Raw genomic sequence first — 24,535 nt, forward strand, 5'->3', positions numbered from 1 at the left:
GTTTTAAACTCGCGCAAGCATCCGCGGGAGGAACTTTCCTACCGCGCCTGCGCGAGGGCACCCTCGCCTTCTCTTTGTTGGGCTTCGGGGGTTGGGCGCCATTTTGCGCGGCGGCTGAGTGGAGGCGCTGATTGGGTTTCGGGGACCGGTGGCGGAGCCAATCAGAGCGGGACCCGAACCGGGGGAGCAAGGCACGGTGAGTTCGAGCAGCCAATATGGAGCCCCCGAGCGCCGGCCCAAGAGCCGGGATTGGCGGGGCCGAGTGGCCAGTCAGAAGGCCGCGCGCGGGCTAGGGCTGGGCGAGTGCTGGGGCAGCGAGTGGCTGTGGCCCGTTGGCGCCCGGAACATGCATCGAAATGGGATGGGTGACTGACGTGGGAACGGGGATGTCACTGTTTGGGGCAAACGCGAATAGGGTTAGCTATTCCCGTCTTGCTCGGCCCGGTCCCCTCGGGACCGCCGGAGGACCTTCGGAGATGCCTTTCTGTGGCCTTCGCCGGATGAAGGAAACGAGAGAAAGCCCACGGGGCGTTTCCTCCGGTTGCTTCTCAGGGCGGCTTTTAGTGGCCTGTGTAAGGGGCTCGCCATCCTGTGCTTGGCGGCCGCTGGCCCTGGAGGTCAGTTTCGCTCGCACGCCTTTCAAAGCACGGACTGTAACCGAACACCGCGGGGCTCAGAGCGCTGCGTTTCTCCGTCAGCCGCTCTGCCAAATTTTTGCCTCTAAAAAATTAGCCTTTGATCAAGGCCGATATTGTAGCCGAGAAGGCCTCTTCATAGCTGCTTTTTCCCATGACAAAAAACAAAAGGGTTTTCCCTTACATATCGTGTTACAATTATGCAAAAATAATCTGCTTCAGATGAAAGCCACTGCTGCTTATCCCCGGTATAGGCTGCTCGCATACTACAAATGTACATTGCGTAAGCTGACCGGTAGCCCGAAAGAGGAGCCTTTCAATAAATGGTGGAGTTAAGGCATGTTTTCTTCTGTCATGTTAAAATAGCCATATGGTGATATATTCTTTGTGTGTGTGTGTGAGAGAGAGAGAGAGAGAGAGAGAAATCTTTTTATGTACTTCCTGTACAAAATGATTTAGTGGCTTATGACAAAGAGAGATACTATATAGGAATTCTTAAATTCAGTATTAGGGAATAACATTGGCTTGGTTTTGTGGTTTCATTATATTCTGTGTTTATATATTATATCATTGAACGTAAAATCTTACAGAGGCCATGTTTTGTGGCCCTGTCTAGAATTTGCAGAAAAGGAATCAGTTGTATTACTGGCTGCTTTCTTTTAAAAAGCTTATTAAAATAACTACTTTAAATATGCAAGTAAGCTTAAAATGTAGTTAAACTAGAAAAGGGAAGGTGATATTTCAAATGTAAGGCTAAAGTATATTATTTTTTAATTGGCTATCTGTAATTTGACAAATGTACATCATTTTTCTGCTGAAAACAAAAGTGTGTTGTTAGTTGCGATCGCGACCCCATGGACAATGTTCCTCCAGGCCTTCCTGTCCTCTACCATCTTCTGGAGTCCATTTAGGCTCACACCTACTGCTTCAGTGACTCCATCCAGCCACCTCATTCTCTGTCGTCCCTTTCTTCTCTTGCCCTCAACCTTTCCCAGCATTAGGCTCTTCTCCAGTGAGTCCTTCCTTCTCATTAGGTGGCCAAAGTATTTGAGTTTCAACTTCAGGATCTGGCCTTCTAAAGAGCAATCAGGGTTGATCTCTAGGACTGACCGGTCTGATCACCTTGCAGTCCAAGGGACTCGCAGGAGTCTTCTCCAGCACCATAGTTCAAAGGCTTCAATTCTTTGGCATTCAGCCTTTCTTATGGTCCAACTTTCACAGCCATACATTGCAACTGGGAAGACCATAGCCTTGACTATACGCACTTTTGTTGGCAGGGTGATGTCTCTGCTTTTTAGTTGTCTAGATTTGCCATAGCTTTCCTCCCCAGGAGCAAGCGACTTTTAACTTCTTGGCTACAGTCCCCGTCTGCGGTGATCTTGGAGCCCAGGAAAATAAAATCTGTCACTACCTCCCCCATCTATTTGCCAAGAATTGAGAGGGCCGGATGCCATGATCTTGGTTTTCTTAATGAAGTGTAGAATTTAGTAATAACAGTTGGAAGGGAACTTGGAGGTCTTCCAGTCCAAACCCCTGCTCAAGCAGGAAACCCTATACCATTTCAGACAAATGGTTGTCCAATCTTTTTTTAAAAACCTCCAGTGTTGGAGCACCCACAACTTCTGGAGGCAAGTTGTTCCACTGTTTACAAAATCTCACAATCGTATAGCCTGCTTGCTTCCTCCTTGGCCTCACAACTGAATCTTGTATAAATACATTTGAACGAAAAACAATTTCGGTTTCTTAACTAAATTAATACTGGCAGTGTCCTGCAGAATTAATCAGAAGATGTGAATATTTGAACCATTGTAGCCCCACTCCTGGTTTCAACCTGTTTCATGCTTGGATCTCGTGGAGGTACTTGCACTACTTCAATCTTCTCCAATCCTAATTCCTTGCAGATAATCACCTAATTTATAGCCACTATACCTTCACCTATGATAGTTGGGAAAGGCAGGCCAATATGTTTAGAGCTGTTGAGTAGGTGTTTGTTTTTGACAGTTATAAATTCCTATCTAAGAGGATGTAAACCAAATTTCCCACTGAATGGTTTGGCTATTATCTTGCCTATTGTTGATGGGGGATAAAATGAGTAAAACCCTGTACACTCTTAAATTCTCAAGAGGATCAGCAAGGTATAAATTGAATAATAACTGCAGTAATTCTTATAGTAAAAAAAATGTTTGGTAAATGGGAGGAGAGACTCCTCCCTCCCAGAACTTCTAGAGACCCAGAACTTTAACCCAGTCATCTGTACCTAATGCCACCAGTAAGTTTGCCTTTTGAAACTGCTTCACCTGGAAATTCTTCCTTTGTTTCCCAATTTCTGTCATTTTACTATATTGCAGTTGGGCCCACTTCATTATTTTACGGTTCCCAGATAGCTTGTACTCAATGCACACTGACAGTAATGTTCTATGTTTTCTTTTAGGTTTCTGATTGAAGATTAGATAAAGAATTAATACAGAAAACTATGGAGCAGTACACCACAAACAGCAGTAGCTCAACAGAACAGATAGTTGTACAGGCTGGACAAATACAGCAACAGGTATGACAGTTACTTCTAATGCAGATTTCAGTATGTTGGTTCTTAACAATTTTAAGTGCCCAGAAAAATAGATGCTTCCATCCTAATTGGTAGAGCTGTGCAAAATATTGGGTTACCCTTTTTTGCTGCAAAAGAAGCATCACTCCTTCAAGTGTAAAAACAATCATGCTCCCTCCCCAATGTATTTGCCCATATATGTGCACAGGGTACTTCTGCCAGAATTTCTGCCAAATTGAATTGTACTTCCGTATGGTTTGCATAGCCCTACAAGGGCACATTTAATTTTTATACATTAAAACATAATTATGAAAAATGAATTGTATGTCTATTTCTTGGTCAGCTCTAACACTAACGTAATGATTTGTTTCATTTGTGGGTGATGTCAACATAAAATAATTTAATACTTCATTACAGTACTACCTACAAAGTTAGAGATCTCTTTGATTGATGTAAATAAGGTTATGCTTATCGTACTGTTTTTCTTTGATATCTTGTCTATGTTTCTTAAATTTCAATGCTTTTTTCTGAGAGGAATCACATGTAAGGCCTACACTGATTTAGGCACAATGCAATATCAATGTGTTCACATTTCTTCCCTTCAGAAGCTCCAAGTCAGCCATCTGTTTCTTTTCTGTCCTTAGTTAGAGCTTCCAAACTTTGCACTGAGAAAGGATGTACTTTGCTTCTTTTTGACCAGAGAATAATATGCAGATGAAACATTGGTAGGCCACCATATTAGAAATGGATTCGCACATTCCTCCTTGTAGGGTCTGTTGTCTCTTCTGGCAGTTTTTTTTTTAAATCTTGTGTTGAGCATTTCCTTTCCTCCTACCAAATTTCAAGCTCTTCCTGTTCCTGTTCCCAGCAGCAGGGTGGTGTGACTGCTGTCCAGTTGCAGACTGAGGCTCAGGTGGCATCTGCCTCAGGCCAGCAAGTTCAGACCCTCCAGGTAGTGGTGATCTATCTGTTGTTTTTGTGTGAGCACTGCATGAATCACACCATCACTGCATGTTCAATGCTGTGTTTGCACTAGGGCTTGAAATGGAAACAGAAAAATAGTGGCAGTTTTAATCATAAGTAACATCTCATGTTCCTAAACGTGATGGAATAAGCTTCTCAACCAATTCTCATGCTGGCTGCGAATCAAAGGAGTTATAGTTCAATGTATGGGTGATAGTTCATTCTAACTGTAGCAGATAACAGTCCAATTAACAAATTGTTGGAATGGATTATCCAGTTAAAAATGCATGCCGCAAACTGACATCTGAAACTTCTATTACTACAGATTGAAAATAATAGGGATAATACGCTGGGGGTTGGGACTGTGGGCTTGCCACTCTTCAAAAAGTCTTTTTAATAAAGAACACTTAAAATTATCTATTTGAGGAGTTGTTTCCCCTTTTACCAGGGAGATTTGCAAAAAGGAAATTTTATTTTGAGAGATTTAGTTAATGAATTATATTTAGGACAAAAATCAATAATATATGTTAGCTTAAAATATTAAAATACCGGAGAAGAAAGATTTCAAATCCTGATTTGTGTTCTTGTGAAATAGTAAATGTCATGTGAAGACTCTTATCATTTATTAAATAAGACGACTACTATTACTTTCCGTTTCCTCTACCCTTTTTAAGGATTAGTGTTATAAAGCACATATCATCAAAGGCATCTTTTTTCTTATTTAGAATTTTTTTGTTTTGTTTTCAAAATATTCAATTTTTTGTTACATCTAAGAAATAATGAAATAAAATTGATAAAAGTTTATTTGCATTGTATTGACTTAACGCTGAATTTTACACTGTTCCTTTTTAGCTCTTCTGTTTCTTGTTTTGTTAGCCTTTTCCAGCCTAAAATTATCCATATGTGTTCAATTTCAAATCCATAATCACTTTGGTAATCATGAAAATTAAAACCCAGTGTTCTGAAAGAGTTTTTATTTAGCTTAGCCTAAGCCCCATAAAAAACCTTCAGAAGACATTCATATTTTATGTTCTTCTTGGACTTCCCTTTCAGTTCCCAAATATGTCTAAGTGAGTTACAAGTGCACATACAGGTAGACCTTGATTTAGGACCACAATTGAGCCCAAAATTTGTGTTTCTAAGCAAAACGGATGTTAAGTGAGTTTTGCCCCATTTTATGACCTTTCTTGCAACAGATGTTAAGTGAATCACTGCAGTTGTTAAGCTAATAATATGATTGTTAACTGAATTTGGCTTCCCATTGACTTTGCTTGTCAGAAGGTCGCAAAAGGTCATCACAGGACCTCGGGAAACTGCAACTGTCATAAATACATGCCAGTTGCCAAGCATCCACATTTTGAACACATGACCATGGGGATGCTGCTGGTTGTAAGTGTGAAAAATCATCATAACTCACTCTTTTCAGTGCCATTGTAACTTCGAACAGTTACTAAACAAATGGCTGTAAGTCAAGCACTACTACCTGTATTTATAAAATATTTGAGTTTCATGAAATTCGGGAGCCTCTTTTTGAAAGATACTGCTACTTCTTGGTGCCTTGTATTAATAGGAGATCACATAGTATGTAGTACTTTGGAGTCAGTCTTAAAAAAACATCTGGCTGCTTTGCAAACAGTGGTCAGTTTGTATCCTGTGCACTCCAAGGCATGTTCTTGAGATCAGATCCAAGAGTTGAACAGACTTAATAGGCAATATATATTATATTCTTATCTTTCACACTTTTTAAAGAATCTTGAGAATGGAAACTTGTTTCAGAAATATACCCTTATAGCACAAATGTCAATTTTATGTAATTTACATCTAAAAGAGATGAAGGACATTGTTTTGATTCTTATTCGATCTCATCATTTTAAGCCTCTGTTTTAAAATTAATGCTACCTGAATGAAGTCTCAATGTGTGAAATATTTGGAAGTCTCCGTGTATAACTAGCAAATCTGTTTTAACTTTTGTATTTCGGTTTTTTAATTACCCTGTAAACCGCCCTGAGTCCTTCGGGAAAGGGCGGTATAGAAATGTAATAAAATAAATAAATAAAATAAATGTCTAGCACTACTGTTCTAATGCATGTCATGACACAAACACTCTGGGATCACAATTTCTGTTGCTAAGTAAGTTGTGCTCAAATTTGTGACCTTTTTTGCCTTGGTTGCTAAGTGAATTATTGCAGTTAACTGAATCACAGTGTCATTAAGCAAATTTGATTTCCTCCATTGACTTAGCTTATCGGAAGCCTGCTGGGAAGATCACAAATGGCAATCACATGCCCATGCACAGTGACGGTCATAAGTCACTTTTTCACTGCCATTGTAACTTGAAATGATCGAAATTGTTATATGTTCAAGACTAGCTATATATGTTGTTGAGAAATAGGTTATGGGACTGTACCCTGTGATTTTCAAGGTCATTTCCCTTTTCCTTCTCTTCTTTCTCCTTCTCAATTAAGAATGGCCTTCTAGTTGTTAGCCATTTTTCACTTTCTGATGCTTCCAAAACCTTGGTCTACTAACCTCAAGCGTGGATTTCTCAATGATTTTAGTCAGAAACCATGGAGCACAATTTGGTTGACCCATGTACATTCCTATTGTGACTCTTATTGTTGTCCCAAAACTTGTCCCAAATGTTTTAGGGTCTCTTTGTCAGGCTTTTCATTATTTGTAGTCAGTCCTTTCCTACTTTCAAGAGTTTTGTAGAATTAATATTGATTTGCTCTAAACTGCAAGTTCTGTTGGAATTGAATTATTTGATTGTCATGTTGCTTGATCTTCTCTATAGGAGCATGACTTTTTGTTTCATTTGCTATATAGCCTCTGTGGTTTTCCTGATTGTACTTCACAAACAGATTTGCTTCAATTTTCTTATTTTTCAAGTTTCCTTGTCTCAAATTCTTCAAATTGCTCAAATCTATGCAAATTTCTTTATCTTTAATTTGTGTCACATTTACATTTTGTTCTTTCTTAATAATATCATTCCTTCATATTTTTATATATTTACATTTCCTATTATTCCTTCATACTTTTATATTATTATGTTTGGTCAAATAGTCATCAGATATTTAGACTTGAATTGACATTTGTATTCACCTATCCAGTCCTTTTCACGGACCTGGAATAGGCAGATGTCATTTTTGATGGTATATTATGATGATGATCATTTTCTGTAGAATTTCTATATAGGAACATTTTGGTGCCTGAAGCTAGTTGCTTATCTGAGCTTGTGTTTCATTGTGGTTCTTTTCTTTTCCTATTCTTTAGGTCCAGGGTCAGCCACTGATGGTACAAGTGAGTGGAGGCCAGCTAATCACATCAACTGGTCAACCAATTATGGTACAGGCTGTACCTGGAAGCCAAGGTCAAACTATTATGCAAGTACCGGTTTCAGGATCACAAGGACTTCAGCAGGTCAGCATGCCCAAATGATATACAAATTAGTGTTATGTGATGCAGTGATTCTATCAAATCAGTTTTCAATCAAATCAGTTTTCCAAATCAATTTAAATCATCAAATTACTAGCTTCAGATTGACTCAATAATTTGGAAAAGGTTCTGTACTAGCATTTTCACTAATTAATTTGAAGGATCAAATTAATTTAAATTGGTTCAAATGAACCCATACATTTCTAGATAAACCAGCTCTGACTAGGAAAATACCAGAAAATATTCTTCTGTCTAGGAACATACAAGGAAGCTCAAACTGAAATATAAAGGGAGGCAACCATCAGCTGGAATTTAAAGATTTATTTATTTTATTTTATTTTATTACATTTATATACCGCCCTTTCCCTGAGGACTCAGGGCGGTTTACAGGGAGTTAAAAAACCAGCGATACAAAAGTTAAAACCAATTTAAAAAAGATTAAACAAACCCTGTGCAATTAAAAAACCCCGAATTAAAATAAATTACTCCTCAGCCTGGGCCCGAGAGCTCGAAGAGCCAGGTCTTCAGGCCCCGGCGGAATGACCGGAGGTCGGGGGCAGTCCTCAGCTCCACTGGCAGCTGGTTCCAGAGGGCAGGCGCCCCCACTGAGAAGGCCCTATCCCTGGGTGTCACCCGCCGGCAATCTCTTACCGGTGGGACCCTGAGCAGACCCTCCCTGTGGGAGCGCACTGGGCGAAGGGCATTTGATGCCGGCAGCAGGTGTTCCCTCAAATACCCCGGACCCAGGCCATGTAGGGCTTTATAGGTAATAACCAGCACCTTGAATTTCACCCGGAGGGCAACCGGAAGCCAATGCAGCTCGCGGAGTAGAGGTGTTACATGGGAGTATCGGGAGACCCCCATTACAACTCGCGCGGCCGCATTCTGCACCAGTTGAAGCCTCCGAGTGGTCTTCAAGGGCAGCCCCATGTAGAGAGTGTTACAGTAGTCCAAACGGGAGGTCACGAGCGCATGAGTAACTGTGCGTAGGGCGTCTCGGTCCAGATAGGGACGCAACTGGCGCACCAGGCGAACCTGTGCAAAAGCCCCCCTGGTCACGGCTCCTATGTGATCTTCAAAATTGAGTCGTGAATCCAGGAGGACGCCCAAGTTGCGAGCCCTATCAACGGGGGGTAACACCTCACCCCCCATCGTTAGAGGTGGAATAGTCTGGTTAGCCCGAGATGCCGATATGCACATCCACTCAGTCTTGGCGGGATTGAGACGAAGCCTGTTTCTCCCCATCCAGACCTGAACCGCCTCCAGGCACCGGGACATCACGGCGAGGGCATCACTGGGTTGGTTCGGGGTGGAAAGAAAAAGTTGGGTATCATCAGCGTACTGATGATACCCCACCCCGAAACCACTGCAATATGCAATATGTTTGAATACACAAGAACTTGTCTACGTTCTTTTGCTGATAAATGTAAATTATTTCAGTAAATTAGTTTAATACTTTTTAAAAAGGTATTAGATTTCTGTGAAGAAATGTCTTGCACTTTTACTCTGTGAAATAAAAAAAATGTGTCAAACAGGAAGAAAATCGATTTCAGAGGAAGAAACATTTACCATTTTTTTTATAATGAAGGTAGGCCTTGCTTAACAGGTTGTTTACAGACACTTCAAAGTTTTGACAGTCTCCTCAAAAGTACTTGTGACCTAGTTCCACAGTATTCATGGCAGCATACACACGGCTGTATTTCAGGCCCTTGGCAACCCGCTACACTTTTACAACCAGTTGCAATGTTCCTCGGTCATGCTTACAACTGCCGTATTTGTTAATGACCACCACAAAAAAGGTCATAAAATTTCTTTGGTCAAGTGGATGCCTTAACTTATGACTGTAATGACTTATGGTGGACAATCCAGGCTCTGTTACAGTTCTAAGTAAAGGACTACCTATAGGGCCTCTGAACTTAATCCAATAGATGCTTCCTAAAATAATTAGTACTGATGGCCGATCTGTGATTCTCCAGATGTTGCTGGACTGCTTGGTTCTATCACTTGTGTTATTTGCCTAGGCTTCGTCTTTGAAGGAAATGCCGTATAGAAATAAATATAATGTGCTGCTTGAGAATGATGAAATTCTAACCTTATTTTGTAACCCTCATTACAAAATCAGTTATTACTTGGAGTCATATTGAACATTGTACAAGAATGCTCCCCTACTTGAAGAAGAAGAACTAATACTATATGTTTGAACACTTCTTGCTTAAGACCTCATATTCTTTTGAATTTGTGAAGGAGTTGCAAAGGTTTTTCCCCCCCCTATCCTTATTTTTAATACTGTAGAAAATATGTATAGTGGTGCAGCAAGCTTCAGCATTGTTTTATCCTTGCTTTTGTTATGTAATATGAATAATTTTCCCCTTAGAATAATCAGAATAATCAATTTAAGCCATGATTAGGAATAGTAGTTAACAGCATCTTACTCTATTTTATATGTCCACAGATTCAGTTGGTCCAGCCTAGTCAGATTCAGATTCAAGGTGGACAAGCGGTACAAGTTCAGGGCCAGCAGGGCCAGACACAACAAATCATCATCCAGCAACCACAGACAGCAGTAACAGCTGGCCAAACACAGGTAGCATATTAAAAAGGGGAAGACATTGGAGAGGGGTTCAACTAAAGGGAGGAAGGGCAATGGAACATGCAGGGAAATTGATTTTGGCATAGTGTTTTATATGAAACCATGGGAAATCCCAAGGTATAATAGCTTTATATGGCTCACTGTTTTAATTTTGTGTGGTGCTTGCTTCTGCAGACCCAGCCACAGATTGCAGTCCAAGGACAACAGGTAGCTCAGACAGCAGAAGGTCAGACAATTGTCTATCAGCCAGTTAATGCTGATGGAACAATTCTTCAGCAAGGTAGGAATTCTATGTGCTACAACCATTTTCTAAGAAATATCAACTGTTTCAGAATTGCATGGATTTTTAAAAATTTCTGGAACATGAGTAGGTGGCTAATAAGTTCCGTGTCGTCCTTGACAGCCTCTTGTGCTCTCTACAATGTGCCCCTTAAAAAGAGCTCTTCTGGTAGTTTTCCAGTCTCCTGCTAGAGGGAGTACTAGAGAGTGCTCCCATCCCCAGTGTTTTCATACCGACATCTGATTTACATATTATTTCCTGATCACCTCAGAGCTATACTGTTCTCTTTTCTTCACTTCGGTGTTTTTACCAGACAGTACTTTCTTAGAGGTATGTATATATACATTCTCAGAAACCTGCCAGTCTGACGTAGATATGTAGGCATGTGATTATTTTTAATCTCAGTCAGAATTGTAGGATATTGGTATAATATTAGCAGTTATGAGTTTTCTAGAGTGGTGGACTGACATGGCCATTACTAATGGTGATGTGCTATTTGCAATGGTGCTTGGATTTCAGGCATGAAACTGTTGATTTCTTGAAAAGTACATTACTTTTTTGAAATGTCAACTGATCATTCTAGAATTCCAGCAAGAATACTAGGTTCAATGAATCCATGTATATGCAACTTGGAAATTACATTTCACTTTCTAAACATGCAATGTGTATTAAAATATTTTATTTGTTTATTAAATTTGAACACTACCCATCTCACTATCCAAATGACTGAGGGATTTACAGATGCATTTTCATGGACTGTAGGGATAAAAATGTTGGTTTTTGTTTGTTTTTTAAAATACAATTTAGGAGTACCTACTGTATTGTTAAAAATTATTTGTTATAGAGGTTGGAGACTATACCTAGCAAGGATAAATATACAATAGAAACCTTGGGCACTATTATATATGCAGTTTAATGCCTAAAGTAAAATATTTAAAATGCATCAAATATATTAAAATACATGTACATGTACGTTGTAAATGTACAAATGTATTAAAATTAATTAAATTACAGTTGTAGCAAGTAAATGCAAGATCCATCCATATTTGATAAGGTGCTATACAGAAACTTTTGAAGACTCCTCATTGACCGTTAGGAGGTGCTGCTTAGCACTTCTCTTTCCCGTAATTTCCAAATGTCATGTGGCATGGTTTATTTTATTTTTTACTGAGTGGTCTTGCGTGGCAACATGTTTCACTGATATTCCTGACAACACAACAGAAGTACACAATGAGCCATTCACCATATACCAAGTGGAATTAAATTGAAACCTCCACAGCAGCACACAAACCAGTTTATTAACATTATTCTTAAAAATATAACTCGAGCCTTTATGCCACAGCTGAAGAAATAGTATCTTGTAATGAACATCAAAAGTTTTTTTATTAGCTTCTAGAAAATGATAAGCAGTGGAGCAACTTTAATTTCTGAGGAGAAACTTTCTGCTATGCTAAAGTAAATGTCCATTTGCCAAGATTTCTGTAATATAGCTCCCCCTTTTCTCCGCTTTTTATAAATTGGGTTAATAAATTGAATCCAGCTGACTTGGCTGTAAGTGGCTACTTAGGGCTTGATATTAATCTGGACAACTGGATACATTTACTTCAGCATCTGTTTAGCTCTGACTTTTAATGTAGGATTCCTTGATCCTCTCACTAATGGCCTGTGGATGATGTGGGAAGGTAGCTGCCCATTTCTTTCTGATAAAGGAGGCGTGCAAAATGTTCCACATGTAATATTTTGCAAACTGCACCACTTGTCCAAACTATGATCTGCTTTGTTTCACTGATTTAGATCTACTGTAACTCAGACTTCTTTTATGATTTTTGGATTGAAATTGTTCTTCAGATTCAGTTCTGTAAAATTGCTTTAAAATATGCAGGAATGAAATGCAGCATTTGTCAGTAGCATATGCAAGATAAAGATGTTTCTGTTCTAACAGATCATCAACAGATGCTGCATTTGCATTTCACCTCAAAGAGCCTAAACTAAAATATTATGCAGCCTTAATTATACTAGAAGCTAACATTTAGTATAAATTTTCTGCTAGCTTATGTGAAAGATATTAAAATAACAGACATCCCTGTTCCCAGTAAGTAATATTCAGAGATATATTCCCATAGAACTGGAAAGCCCTTGAGCATTTCCTATCTGTTGCACTCTGCTCTGTGAATTTATTAAAGCCTATATAAAACCAAGTGGACATTATTATACCTTTGTGGAATGATACAATTCAGTTAAAAACAAGTGAAAAGTAAGGTATCTCTTGTATTTATTGTCTTAACAATAAGGCATTTAGCAGAAATCTTGAATTTCATGCTGATTCAGCTCTGTTTAGAAATACATGCATAACTCATGTGGATGGGTCATTTCAGATCTCAGTAAAAAAAACTTATTTAAAAAACATCCACAAGCATGACTCAAAATGAGGGAATAACATTTGAAACGGGACTAAATTTCTTCCTTATTTTTTATGTGTTCTGTTCTGTTTAAAGTTACAGTCCCTGTTACAGGCATGATCACCATCCCAGCAGCCAGTTTGGCTGGAGCACAGATTGTTCAGACTGGAGCCAACACCAATACAACTAGCAGTGGACAAGGGACAGTAACAGTGACTCTGCCTGTTGCTGGAAATGTGGTTAACTCTGGTGGAATGGTCATGGTGTGTATTGCATTCTATGCTCCCCCTTCTATTATTGTGTATTATTGTATACTACAAAGGGGCAAACTTTGGGGCCTCCAGGAACATTGCTTCTTTTTTCTCATGGCTTTTCTTCCAGCAAAGTTGCTTACAATCACTAATTTTCCTCAATCTTGCCAGCAGGAGAAACAAACAAAATGTATAGTACCATTATTGGACAGGAAAGTACCATAAAAGCCCATCCACACATAAACTGATCTTCAAATTTTTAACCAAAACATCATGAAAATTGCGCAATCCACAGATAACACCAACCCATATTTTTCATTATATTTTGGTTAGAAATTTGAAGCTTGGCTTATTGGTGTATGAACTTATATGTAAGTATATATGAGAAATGCAGTACTGTGGAAAAGTAGTATGGTAGGTAGTTGGCTAAATCCATCCATTTTGGCCCCTCAAATTATCCATGAGTATATAGAATAATGAAATTTCCCTCCACCCTAATGATGGGATGTTTTATTAGTAGGTATGATACATGTGAATGAGCCTTGGTGGAGCAGTGGGCTAATGCCTCCTTAAGTAACACCAGCTGCCTGCAATTAGTGCAGGTTCGAGTCCCACCAGGCTCAAGGTTGACTCAGCCTTCCATCCTTCCGAGGTAGGTAAAACGAGGACCCAGATTGTTGGGGGCAATAAGCTGACTTTGTAATAATGCCGCTTGGGGCCCCCCGAAAGCCCTAATAATAAGCAGGCATATACATAGAATGAAGGCTATTGCTAAGCGCATTGATTTGTGCTTCTTAGATTGTAAGCCGCCCTGAGTCTTCGGAGAAGGGCGGGATATAAATGGGGTTAAAAATAAAAAATAAAAATATAAATGAGATTAAAAATAAAATAAAATAAAAACTGTTGAATGATTGCAAAGCCCCTTCTCAGAAACATGCATGAGCCACAGGACCCAAAAGGTTGCCAGCTTGATTTATAAATGAGATCATTACTTTTTAATTTGATATCCATTTGCTTTATTTTATTTCTAAAGAAACTTGCTTTGATCTTGCATATTTAGAATATAGTTGATGTAATAGAAATATTCAAACTACAGATGCTTTTATATTAATTTCTATGAGATCTGCTGCAGAATTTTGAGAATATTTTTCCAGGAAGTGATTTGAATTCTAGGAGTCGGTTGTGTTCATTTCCTACTCCTACCTTGTCTTCCTGTGCCACTTGGTGAGGATACAGTTTAATCAGTGCATTTCCCTGCTTTGATGTAGATGGTGCCAGGTGCTGGATCAGTGCCAGCTATCCAAAGGATACCTTTGCCTGGGGCTGAGATGTTGGAGGAAGAGCCTCTGTACGTGAATGCAAAACAGTATCACCGGATTCTGAAGAGAAGACAAGCAAGAGCCAAGTTAGAAGCAGAAGGAAAAATACCTAAAGAGAGACGGGTGAGATTTATCAGTTGCTGTTATAATTCATGAGATACAGAAGATAAATAGGTACATATATCATTACAATTGCTCAGTAACATCCATCTGTAGAAGTCTTTTCCCAATCGTTATAATGAACCATATTGGACTCAAAAGGATACCATATTTTCAGTATAAACTGATTTTTTTTAATGAATTGAAATAGATTATTGGTTTTCAAAGCCTTTCTTGGCAAGTCACTAGAAATAGATAGCCTGTGGTTTTTTAGGCATAGACGTTGCATACACTTTACTGAATTAAAATAAATTTTAGTTGAAAATTACAGAAAAAGTTCTTAGCCGATCATAGAAGGAGGACGAGAGAAGATGCATGTAATTGTACGTGTAGAATACAATGAGTTCAACACATTAATACTTATGCCTTGTTTAGGACAGTGATAAGATTTGTTTAGGACAGCAGTACAAATTTTGGTTACCTCTTTTTAAATAGTGACAACTCAATAAATGAGCAAGATGTAGAAATGAATCGGTTATCCTGGATAAAGAAGTAAGCAGTCTTTGCAACTTTAATTATGGAGGCTTGGTTATTATATAAAGGATATTTATATAATACAAAGTGACTCCATAAATAAAGAGAGATGGGTTCTGAACATTAAAAAGGATAAAGCTTAAAATTATTAGCCATTTAACAGTTTTCATATGGTTTGTATTCCTTCCATTCTTTATTGTGTCTCCTGTAATCTTTCTAACCAAACAAATAACTTACCCTCAAAGATCATCATTCTTTTTTTCAGATCTTCGAGCAGTTCTCTCCTTTATTCTTTCTCCAAGGGGGGGGGGCAGGGATTAGAATTAGATAAAATGCCTCAGTAGTCAAATACTGAAAGAAGGGAAGAAGCTATACAGACATGCCCATACTTACTTTTTCACCCTCTGGGTTAACTTGCATGTCACTCCAAAAACTGTTTTAGTTGAAGAGCCTTGGTGGAGCAGTGGGCTAATGCCTCCTTAAGTAACACCAGCTGCCTGCAATTAGTGCAGGTTTGCATCCCACCAGGCTCAAGGTTGACTCAGCCTTCCATCCTTCCGAGGTAGGTAAAATGAGGACCCAGATTGTTGGGGCAATTAAGCTGACTTTGTAATAATGCCGCTTGGGGTGTGTGTGAAAGCCCTAATAAGCAGGCATATGCATAGAATGAAGGCTACTGCTAAGCTTGTAAGCCGCCCTGAGTCTTCGGAGAAGGGCGGGATATAAATGGAATTAAAATAAAATAAAAAAATAAAGTAAGATTTAGCCGTTACTCCAGTTAGATTCCAGGCCCTAGATTTCTGGGTATCTACTTACAAAGGCAGCCTATATAAGTCTTCGGGCCCCAACTTTTCTGTTTGATGATTTGTGTGGGGAATAAGTGCACATTTGTTAGAAAGATGGCAGTTCCTAGATACTCCTTTTTTTATCTTGAGAGCTGGAAGAAGAAAAAAACGGCAGCCATAAGAAATATGTAACAGTTACCTTTATTTTAGAGCGGAATTCAGTTTGATCAAAAAATTTGAATGTAGATATATTTGGATGGCTTGATATGCATTTGCTCCCTAAACATAGTGTTTTTCTTTATGAAGCATTAGATGGTTCCGTTGCCAAAAAGGCAACATCAGATAGTATATACATTATAAAGGCCAAATGGGCTTTTTATTATTATTATTATTTTAATCTCATTTATATCCCGCCCTTCTCCGAAGACTCAGGGCGGCTTACAATTTAAGCACAAACCAATGTGCTTAGCAATAGCCTTCATTCTATGTATATGCCTGCTTATTAGGGCTTTTGCCCCCCCCCCCCAAGCGGCATTATTACAAAGTCAGCTTAATTGCCCCCAACAATCTGGGTCCTCATTTTACCTAACCTCGGAAGGATGGAAGGCTGAGTCAACCTTGAGCCTGGTGGGACTCGAACCTGCACTAATTGCAGGCAGCTGGTGTTACTTAAGGAGGCATTAGCCCACTGCTCCACCAAGGCTCTTTTTTACCTCTTGATATCAATCCAACCTAGTTGTAAAAAATGCTACCGTATTTTCCAGCGTATAAGACGACTTTTTAACCCATGAAAATCACCTCAAAGGTTGGGGGGTCGTCTTATACGCCGGAAAATCAGTGGGTGGCATCTGGCGGGAGCCGGCAGGGCAGTCCTGCGCACGCGCGCACTCCCCGGCTGCTCCTTAGCAGCTGGGGAGTGCGTGCGTGTGCAGGACTACCCTGCCGGCTCCCGTCCGACGCTCTTCCCTCTTGAGGCAGCTGCTGCCTCAAGAGGGAAGAGCGTCGGACGGGAGCCGGCAGGGAAGTCCTGCGTGCGCGCGCGTCCGATGCTGTGCTTCCGCCGGGCGGTGCTGGCCGAGACGAGCCAGCAGGCAGCCGCCGTGAGCGCGCGCTGAGGGGCAGCGGCACGACAGCCCAGCGCCTGCAGGACGGCCAGCAGCCTCACGCGCAGCAGCAGCCGCCGGCTCAGCAACAGGTCCGAGCGCAGGAGCCGCACCGCCAGGCTGCCCAGGAAAAGCAGCCACACCGAGAGGCTGCACACCCAGTCCAGCTCCATGAGGGGCAGGGCGGGAAGCCGGCCGGGAAGAGGGACCGGGAGCCCGGGCCGAGCGCGCCTCGGCCGACGGTGAGAGGGAAGCGGCACATGAAAAAGAGGCTGCGGGCGGAGCTGCCCCGCCCTGCGCCGAATGGGAGAAGTTCAAGGCCTGGGGGGGGAAGCAGGAGGGGCGCCGGCCGTGGCGGGGTGGCGGCTGCCCTCCGGCGCTGCCTGCCGCCCGGGAAACGCTGCGCCTCGGGGGCCGGCGGGAGCAGCGGGAGGGCCGGCGGGGCCAGTCGGGCCTTCGCCTCCTCTGCGACGGACAGGGAGGGCAGGGCATGTAAGTATTTTCCGGCATTTAAGACAAAAAACCTTGAAAAACTTCTTAAAAGTAGGGGGTCGTCTTATACGCCGGGTCGTCTTATACGCCGGAAAATACGGTAATTAAAATGACTAGAATAAGTTAATTGCAACTCACGTTCTTTAGATCTGTGAGGCCTCAGTATTAGATTTTGGGAAAATTTCTTCTTTCAGACTAGATGGTACTGAGGATTTTTCCCTTCCCTTCCTTTTTAGCCTTAGCATTATTCCAGCCTTTTCTGCCCCTGGTCTTTACTTAATGAAAATGGATGGATGGGTGGATAGATGGATAGATAGATATGTGTTCTAGCATTACATAAAGTGTGCTTTCATCTCTACAATTTTGTAATTGTATATACAGAAATATCTTCATGAATCCCGACATCGACATGCAATGGCAAGGAAGCGAGGAGAAGGGGGGCGTTTCTTTTCTCCCAAAGAAAAAGATAGTCCCCACATGCAGGTAAATGAAATATTTATTTAAATTGATTTTAATGGGTTGGTGCTTCCAATTTACCATTTTAGCATTAACCAGAAATAAGTTCTGAATTCTTGTTACTTATTTTTCATTTTACAAAGCACGCAAACTTGGTTCACTTTGACATTTTCACCTAGCTCAGTTATTAAAAGAACTATGGAACACTTAAGTAATAATACATCTCAGAAAACAGTCATGTCCAGGTGTGTGGGGGAAGCACACTTTAATTTTCTTATATGTGTTTAAATTCTTAAATAAAAAAGTTTATACTGTTAGTACATTTTAGTATGTGTAGTTTCAAAAGCAATGCCACTGGTATTTATTTAGCAACTGCTTTTGAACGAAATCTTACTTAATTGTGGGGGTAATCTGATTTGCTTTATTTTTTAGAGTAATTTTTAAAGAATTCACAGTGTAATTCTGCTAATTTATTTATTTTTATTTACATATTTTAAAATTTACATTAGAAATCATGAACACTATTGTTTCTGAACTTTGAGAGTTTGGATGGTCTTAAAGCAGGCATGTCAAATTGCCGGCCTGAGGGCCGAATGCATCATCCCAAAACCACGCCCACCCCATTGCCAGCAATGGGGGGAAAGTCGCGATATGTCGCGTGACATCACGAGTTTGACATGCCTGTCTTAAAGCATCAGGGACAGGCATAAACAAATAGGGTTTTTTCACATCTGAAGCCAGTACTTCATGGTTCAGGAGTTTGGCTGAACCATTTTTGGTAGGTTACAGTCTGGGCAATCCCATAAGAAATCTAGAGGGATCTTAAAAGGTGAGTAGGGCAGGGCATCTCATCCCTGTCTTTCTCCTTTGTATGGCTTACATGTTTTCCCACTGATCTTTCCAGGACCTTTCAGTTCCTCCCCTCCCCTTAGCCTTCAACTTCAAGAGTGGCAAGTTCGAAAGTGACTGTTCCATCCACAGGACATTGTGCCCCCTGCTTATTGAGTTTAATTGAGTTGAGTAGACTTAGGAATGTTGGAGGATGTCAGCAGTCACTCTCTGAAATCACTGTTCATATTGTATCTTATGATCTAGAAAGATTATGGTACTTCTGCTCATACTCATTCATAAGAGAGATTGCAGGTACAGAAGATCCAGTTCTAGTTACTTTGGATTTCATACTGAAGCAAATTATTGTATTTCCTATTTTGCTTGAAAAGCTGTTTTGCATGATATTTTCAGAATAGCAAACAAGTAATGCCTTCTTTTTTTTGAGAAATAAAACCCTTAGTTTAAATATATACTTTCATAATAAGCCATTCTTCAATCTGACACCATAACTTCCTTAGCGAGTTTTCTGCAAAACACTGATACTGCCTTCTTTCCCATATTTCATAATTCAGAAGCAAAATAGAATTATCCATTGAAGGGTGCTGCCTTATGTGCAGGAATCTAAAGAACAAGCCTGCCCTTCTACTTAATTAGAATGACAAGGCTGGGGACATTGCAGCTGGCTAAACAAATGTATTGCAGCATAGTGTCATCTCTGTATATAATATTTAAATAAACAGCATAGTACCCTAAGAGAGAATCTAAGAGGAACAGAATCTATCCTGGGCAGTTGGAGACAAATGCTGCTGTCATTCCTGATTTGTACTATAGTAACATGTCTGCCTTTAAATAACGTGTGGTTCTTGCTTGTGTTTAGATATTATGAAGTAGATACAGAGGTTACAAAACCTTTTTTTAATTTATGTACAGGATCCTGGCCAGGCAAACGAAGAAGCTATGACACAGATGATTAGAGTATCCTAACAACCAACTAAATAACAAAACATCTGGACAAATATCTTGTGTCTCTGCAATTGTTCCCTCACCTTTCTATCAAATCAACTTCTGAATGGGAAAATTTGCTACATGCACAACCTTGTTCTTTTTCAGAACAAATAATACACTCGCAGTGAGTGATTTGTTTTAGGCTTTTCAATGCAGTGGATTCAATCAACTGAGGTACTAATGGAGTGTCCATTCACCCTTCTCAGACCGGGGATTGAAAATCTGGCTCAAGAGGCCTTTAACATTCTTGGCAGGACAATGGCTCAGCTTGATAGCAATAGCAATAACTGACTTTGTTAAAGGAAAACTATACCATTTGGAAACCATGGGTTTGAACCACACAGAAATACTAATATTTGGAACAGCCAGAGCTGACGTGTTTATTTTCTCAGTATGATTTTTTTTTTGGTCTCTCACAGACTCAGCTTTTTATTAGGATTGTTATTACTTTCTAGCAGCATAACTTTCTATTGTTGAAGCATAATCTCTCATAAAATCTTGCCAAGATGCTGAAAGTTGTCCTTGAAATACTGTCCATCATATATCTATCTGGGACAAAATCTCATCTCAGGGAATGGCCATTGGGGGAGGGGTATTGATTTTATGGCTAGTGAAGTGTTTTGTAGCTGAATTGTGCTTTTGACAGTTAAAGTTCACTAATGTGCTCCCCTAGAAACTGATTGTGCAGGTTGTGAATGTCTGCAGTTATGCAAACTAGTCCTTTGCCTGGACCCATTGATTTTCTGTGATCAAAGGATAAGATGCAGTACTGAATTGTGAACATCAGACAGTATGTAAGGACCGTATCACTCATCTAACCAAACCGTAATAACTGTGTATCCTGTCAAAGTTCACACTGCTTTGGATATGAAAATATAATTTTTTTTCAAATTTTACATATAATGCACTTATTAAATCTAACAATTCAAAATCTATTTCTTGTTGTGAAGAGCTCTTTGTTCCCCTTGGTCCTGTCTATAACAGTTTTATATTTTATTGTTACACAAAACTGCAAACCCATCATTGTTTTTTGCAGTCTCACTTGATCATTCGGATTTTGACATCAGATCTGAGATTCATACTGGCACATATAGCTTTGTTTCATTTGTGTGTCTTCTATTACTTATTTTGGTAAATGCCGAGAGGTCTGCTTTTGTATGTTCATAGGCTTCTATTCAGCCCTTCGGTTGCTCAGCAAATCTGAGAATGGAGGAATACTGGAGTAGGTCTGTTATGGAAAACAGTGAGTTAGACACAAATGCTGCATATAAAAAGTGGCCTGGTAATTGATCGATACATTTTTAAAGGGGTCTTGTGATTTTGGAAGAAGTGGTTCCTTACTGAAAAAAGTAGACATTGTTCCTCACTTAATTTTGTTGTAGCTTGTAGAAGTCTGCCTTCACAAAATACATTTTTTACTTGAAATAGAGAGTTCAAAAGTGAAAAAAAATCAAACAACTGGTATTTAACAGGCTGGCAAACCTTTGGAATTAGTTTTAACAAATTTCAACTTGAAGTTGGGTATGGACCGAATTTTAAGCAGTTGCTGATCACATGCAGTTCAGTGCTCTAACTTAAGCTCTTGGCAGCAAAAAGATTTGTTTCATTTGGTATCTGTAAAGTCCTATTTAAGTCTGCATTATAGCTTGTATATTTATAAATGTGTTTCCTTCTGTCTTTCTGATCTTTTCTTTATATTTTCTGTATACTGAGTATTTGATTATTGTCCTGTTTTTCAGCTGGATGCTTCAGCATGTAGCATTTTTCTTCACTGTTTTAAATAACAAATATCTGATTGGTATTTAAGTAATGGTATTAGTAAAAGAACAATAAATGCTTTGTGGGTGGGGAATGGATTTTCTTTTCTACTATTGCTGTATATTGGCCTTTCTACATCTTGTATCTTTTAGATGTGTTAGGTCTATCACTCCTACAATTCCCAAAGGCTATGCTTTCTGGGAATTCTTGGGATTGATCCCAAAATATCTGTAGAACATCAGGTTTGGGAAGTTGCTGTAAATATTAAAAGCACTGATGCATTTTGAAATAATGCTGAGCAAGGGGAAGATACTCTATTGTTTGGGTTAGGGATTTTTCTTCCCGTAAATTTCTCTTTTCAGCTGTCATTTTAATACTGCATATTGGGGTATTAAAAGGATCAAGGTTCTCCTAATTCTTATGTATATTTAAAACATAATACACTTGCAATTTAAAACTATCTAGCCATTGCAACCTTTACATTTATTAAAAAAGAAACAAAATGGTCTTTGTGATATCTGTATGTAGATGATGCAGAAAACTATTTAATTTTTAGTCTTTACAAAATTTCTAGTTAGTTTCTTTTCTGTAATTGTGCAAATTACCTGATAGAATCTATTATTCCAATGGCTTAGATTTCATATGTATAAGACAAATTTATTTCAAACTATTTTTTAATCTTGGGAATCTTAAACTACTACAACATGGTGCAAAATGTTTTGTTTTCAAGCAAAAAGTAATATACCAAATGCAATTCTTAATTAGAAGTGAAAAAGACAGACCATGAAATGCTTAATTGGAAGTAGACTTAAGGATAAAGATGTAGTGGGTTTAAGGAACGTATGAATTCTTATTTTGAATTAGAAAGCACTGGAATGTTGAGCCTATATAAAGTGGCTTGAAGTGTAGGGAGGGAATAGGTAACCCCCAAGTGATGCTTTTTCCAAATTTTTGCATGTAAAAAAACTTTTTTTTCTTTTCTTTTGGGTTGTGAATGGAGCTAGGGCATTGATATTTGTGAAATTGTAATGCAAAGTTTGTATATAGTTCAAAAGTTTATAATTTTTTTATTCTGCATTTTGAAGTGTATTTTGTCTTTAATAGATACAACTGTAAGTACTGTGTACACTATTAAACCAATAAAATGTTTATAAAATATATTGATTACTTTCATTGCACTCACACTTTATCTGGAATGACAGAGATACTCGGCAGTTCTGAACAGCTGAAAGTATCCTTTAAAAGTTTGAAGTTGGAGAAACATTTTCTCAGCAGCAGGTTATAAAAACCATGCATTTTCACTGCATAACTACATTTAAGTTTGATGCAAATTGATGTGTCCAGTAGTTACCTTGTTACCTGATTAAAGAATTGTCGTGCATTTTGCTAGAACTCTGCTGATTCAGTCCTTTGTTCCATAAACTTTCTATCCTGAAATTTAAACTACAATTTGCTTTGGCTTTAAAGTTAGCTTACAATTTCCCATTTTGAATTGAATTCATGGAAATTTGCATAAATTAATCTGGAATCATTATTCTTTGGACATTTTTTAAATCTTAATCATAGTTACAATTAAGATGATGACATCTGAGTGCTTAATAGTTTATTGAACACTTTTACATAGAAAAATGGCAAATTAAGACATTTTATACTGTACAGTATTCCAGAAATGTATTACCTAGTTATTAGATAATTAAGTAGATATTAAGTAACAAAGTGGTCAGCTTGTCTGGACCACTGCCACTTCTGTTGATCTGCAACACCTACTCAGAGAACAACAGCTTCTCTTTAAAGCACAAGTACTGTATATCAAAACTTATATTTTTGAGGAATTGTTAATACTGTAGTTCATCTATTAATATAGTTTCTGCTACTTTCAGCAACCCATTATTACGGAACTTGTATTTACTTACGCCTCTAACTGCTTGAAAAATGCTACAATTATGAGGGTATAAGAATTTTATAAACTTTTGCAACCTAGCCTAATGTATCTCAAAAACCAAGATAATGCTTTTTAATACTACATGCTTTTTTTAAAAAAAATATAAAAGTTATTGTATTGGATTTCAGAATTTTAAAAGGTTTGGTTCAGAAGTGGAGGGTTTGCTCATGGTTCAGCTTGGCATTCAGGATCTAACAAGTCATAGCAATGTCATAATGATGCACATATGTTACAATGCAAATGGTGGTTATGATGTACATATTATTTGCTCCCTTGCCTCCCCACATGCTGATAATGCCACTCAAATCTACCATTTGTTTTCTGAAATAATGTCATTTAAAAATGTGGCTCCTCCAGCTTTTACTAAGATTATGAACCAGCAGAAGATATGCCTCTCAATCACTATAAATAAAATTAACGTTAGTGACATCCGTTCAAATATAATGGAAGGCAATGTACTTTTATCAATACTGAGATAAGATTCAACTGGCAGTTCATGTCAACATCCAACACCTGCTGTGCTTTGAGGCCATAAAGTGCCTCAAAATGAAATAAAAGTGCCTCAAATAAAATAAAATTTTATTTTCTCTCATGCTTTTGGTGGGTAATCAGAATGTACTTTCACTTGCAATTGTATATCAGAGATTTCAGCCCGTTCTAAGCCTAGTACCAAACAATTGTCTCTGTATATGAACAGTATGATTTCACATCAAGCGAAATCTAAATTAAGTCTGCACAGTATATGGCCCATGGGCTGCAAATGTCCTGCACAGCAGCCCAGTTTTTTTTTAAACCCTCTTAAATTTACCAGTTTATTCAACAGCTGCTGCCAGGTGGGGGAGGAACCGAGGGAGTGCATGCAGAAATGCAGGTCAAAAATGTGGCAGTATGCAAGAGGTGTTGCTGTATGGGTTGGGAAAGATGTGTGGGTGTTTGCCAGAGATGTCATGCAGGTTGGAGAGAGCAGATAGGTGAGTAGCATAGGTCGGGAAGGGTGCTGGGGGAGGTGTGAGAGGTCCTCTGGGTCATGTCAGCCACATGGAGGAAAAATGTGTCAAGGTGGAAGCATGAAGGTAAGTGCGTGAGTGGGATGCTGTGCCAGTTGGGAATGGC

At 39.2% G+C, this 24,535-nt stretch overlaps 1 protein-coding gene across 2 annotated transcripts; it reads left to right on the top strand.

The window, feature by feature from the left end:
* Positions 1 to 86: 86 nt before the first annotated feature.
* Positions 87 to 22,813, top strand: NFYA (nuclear transcription factor Y subunit alpha). 2 transcript variants are annotated; one of them, XM_081323172.1, is made up of 10 exons: positions 94 to 196; positions 3,067 to 3,183; positions 4,049 to 4,135; positions 7,417 to 7,563; positions 10,031 to 10,162; positions 10,343 to 10,448; positions 12,944 to 13,110; positions 14,367 to 14,540; positions 17,812 to 17,913; positions 19,648 to 22,813. In XM_081323172.1, the coding sequence occupies exons 2-10, from the start codon at positions 3,109 to 3,111 to the stop codon at positions 19,699 to 19,701; spliced, it is 1,044 nt and encodes a 347-aa protein (XP_081179298.1). In that variant the 5' UTR covers positions 94 to 196; positions 3,067 to 3,108; the 3' UTR covers positions 19,702 to 22,813. The 2 variants fall into 2 exon arrangements, with proteins under 2 accessions (XP_081179297.1, XP_081179298.1); XM_081323171.1 differs by lacking the exon at positions 4,049 to 4,135 and having other exon boundaries at positions 87 to 196; positions 19,648 to 22,812.
* Positions 22,814 to 24,535: the final 1,722 nt, after the last annotated feature.

This window comes from Vipera berus (assembly GCF_964194415.1).
Source record: "Vipera berus genome assembly, chromosome: 3".
NCBI lineage: Eukaryota > Metazoa > Chordata > Lepidosauria > Squamata > Viperidae > Vipera > Vipera berus.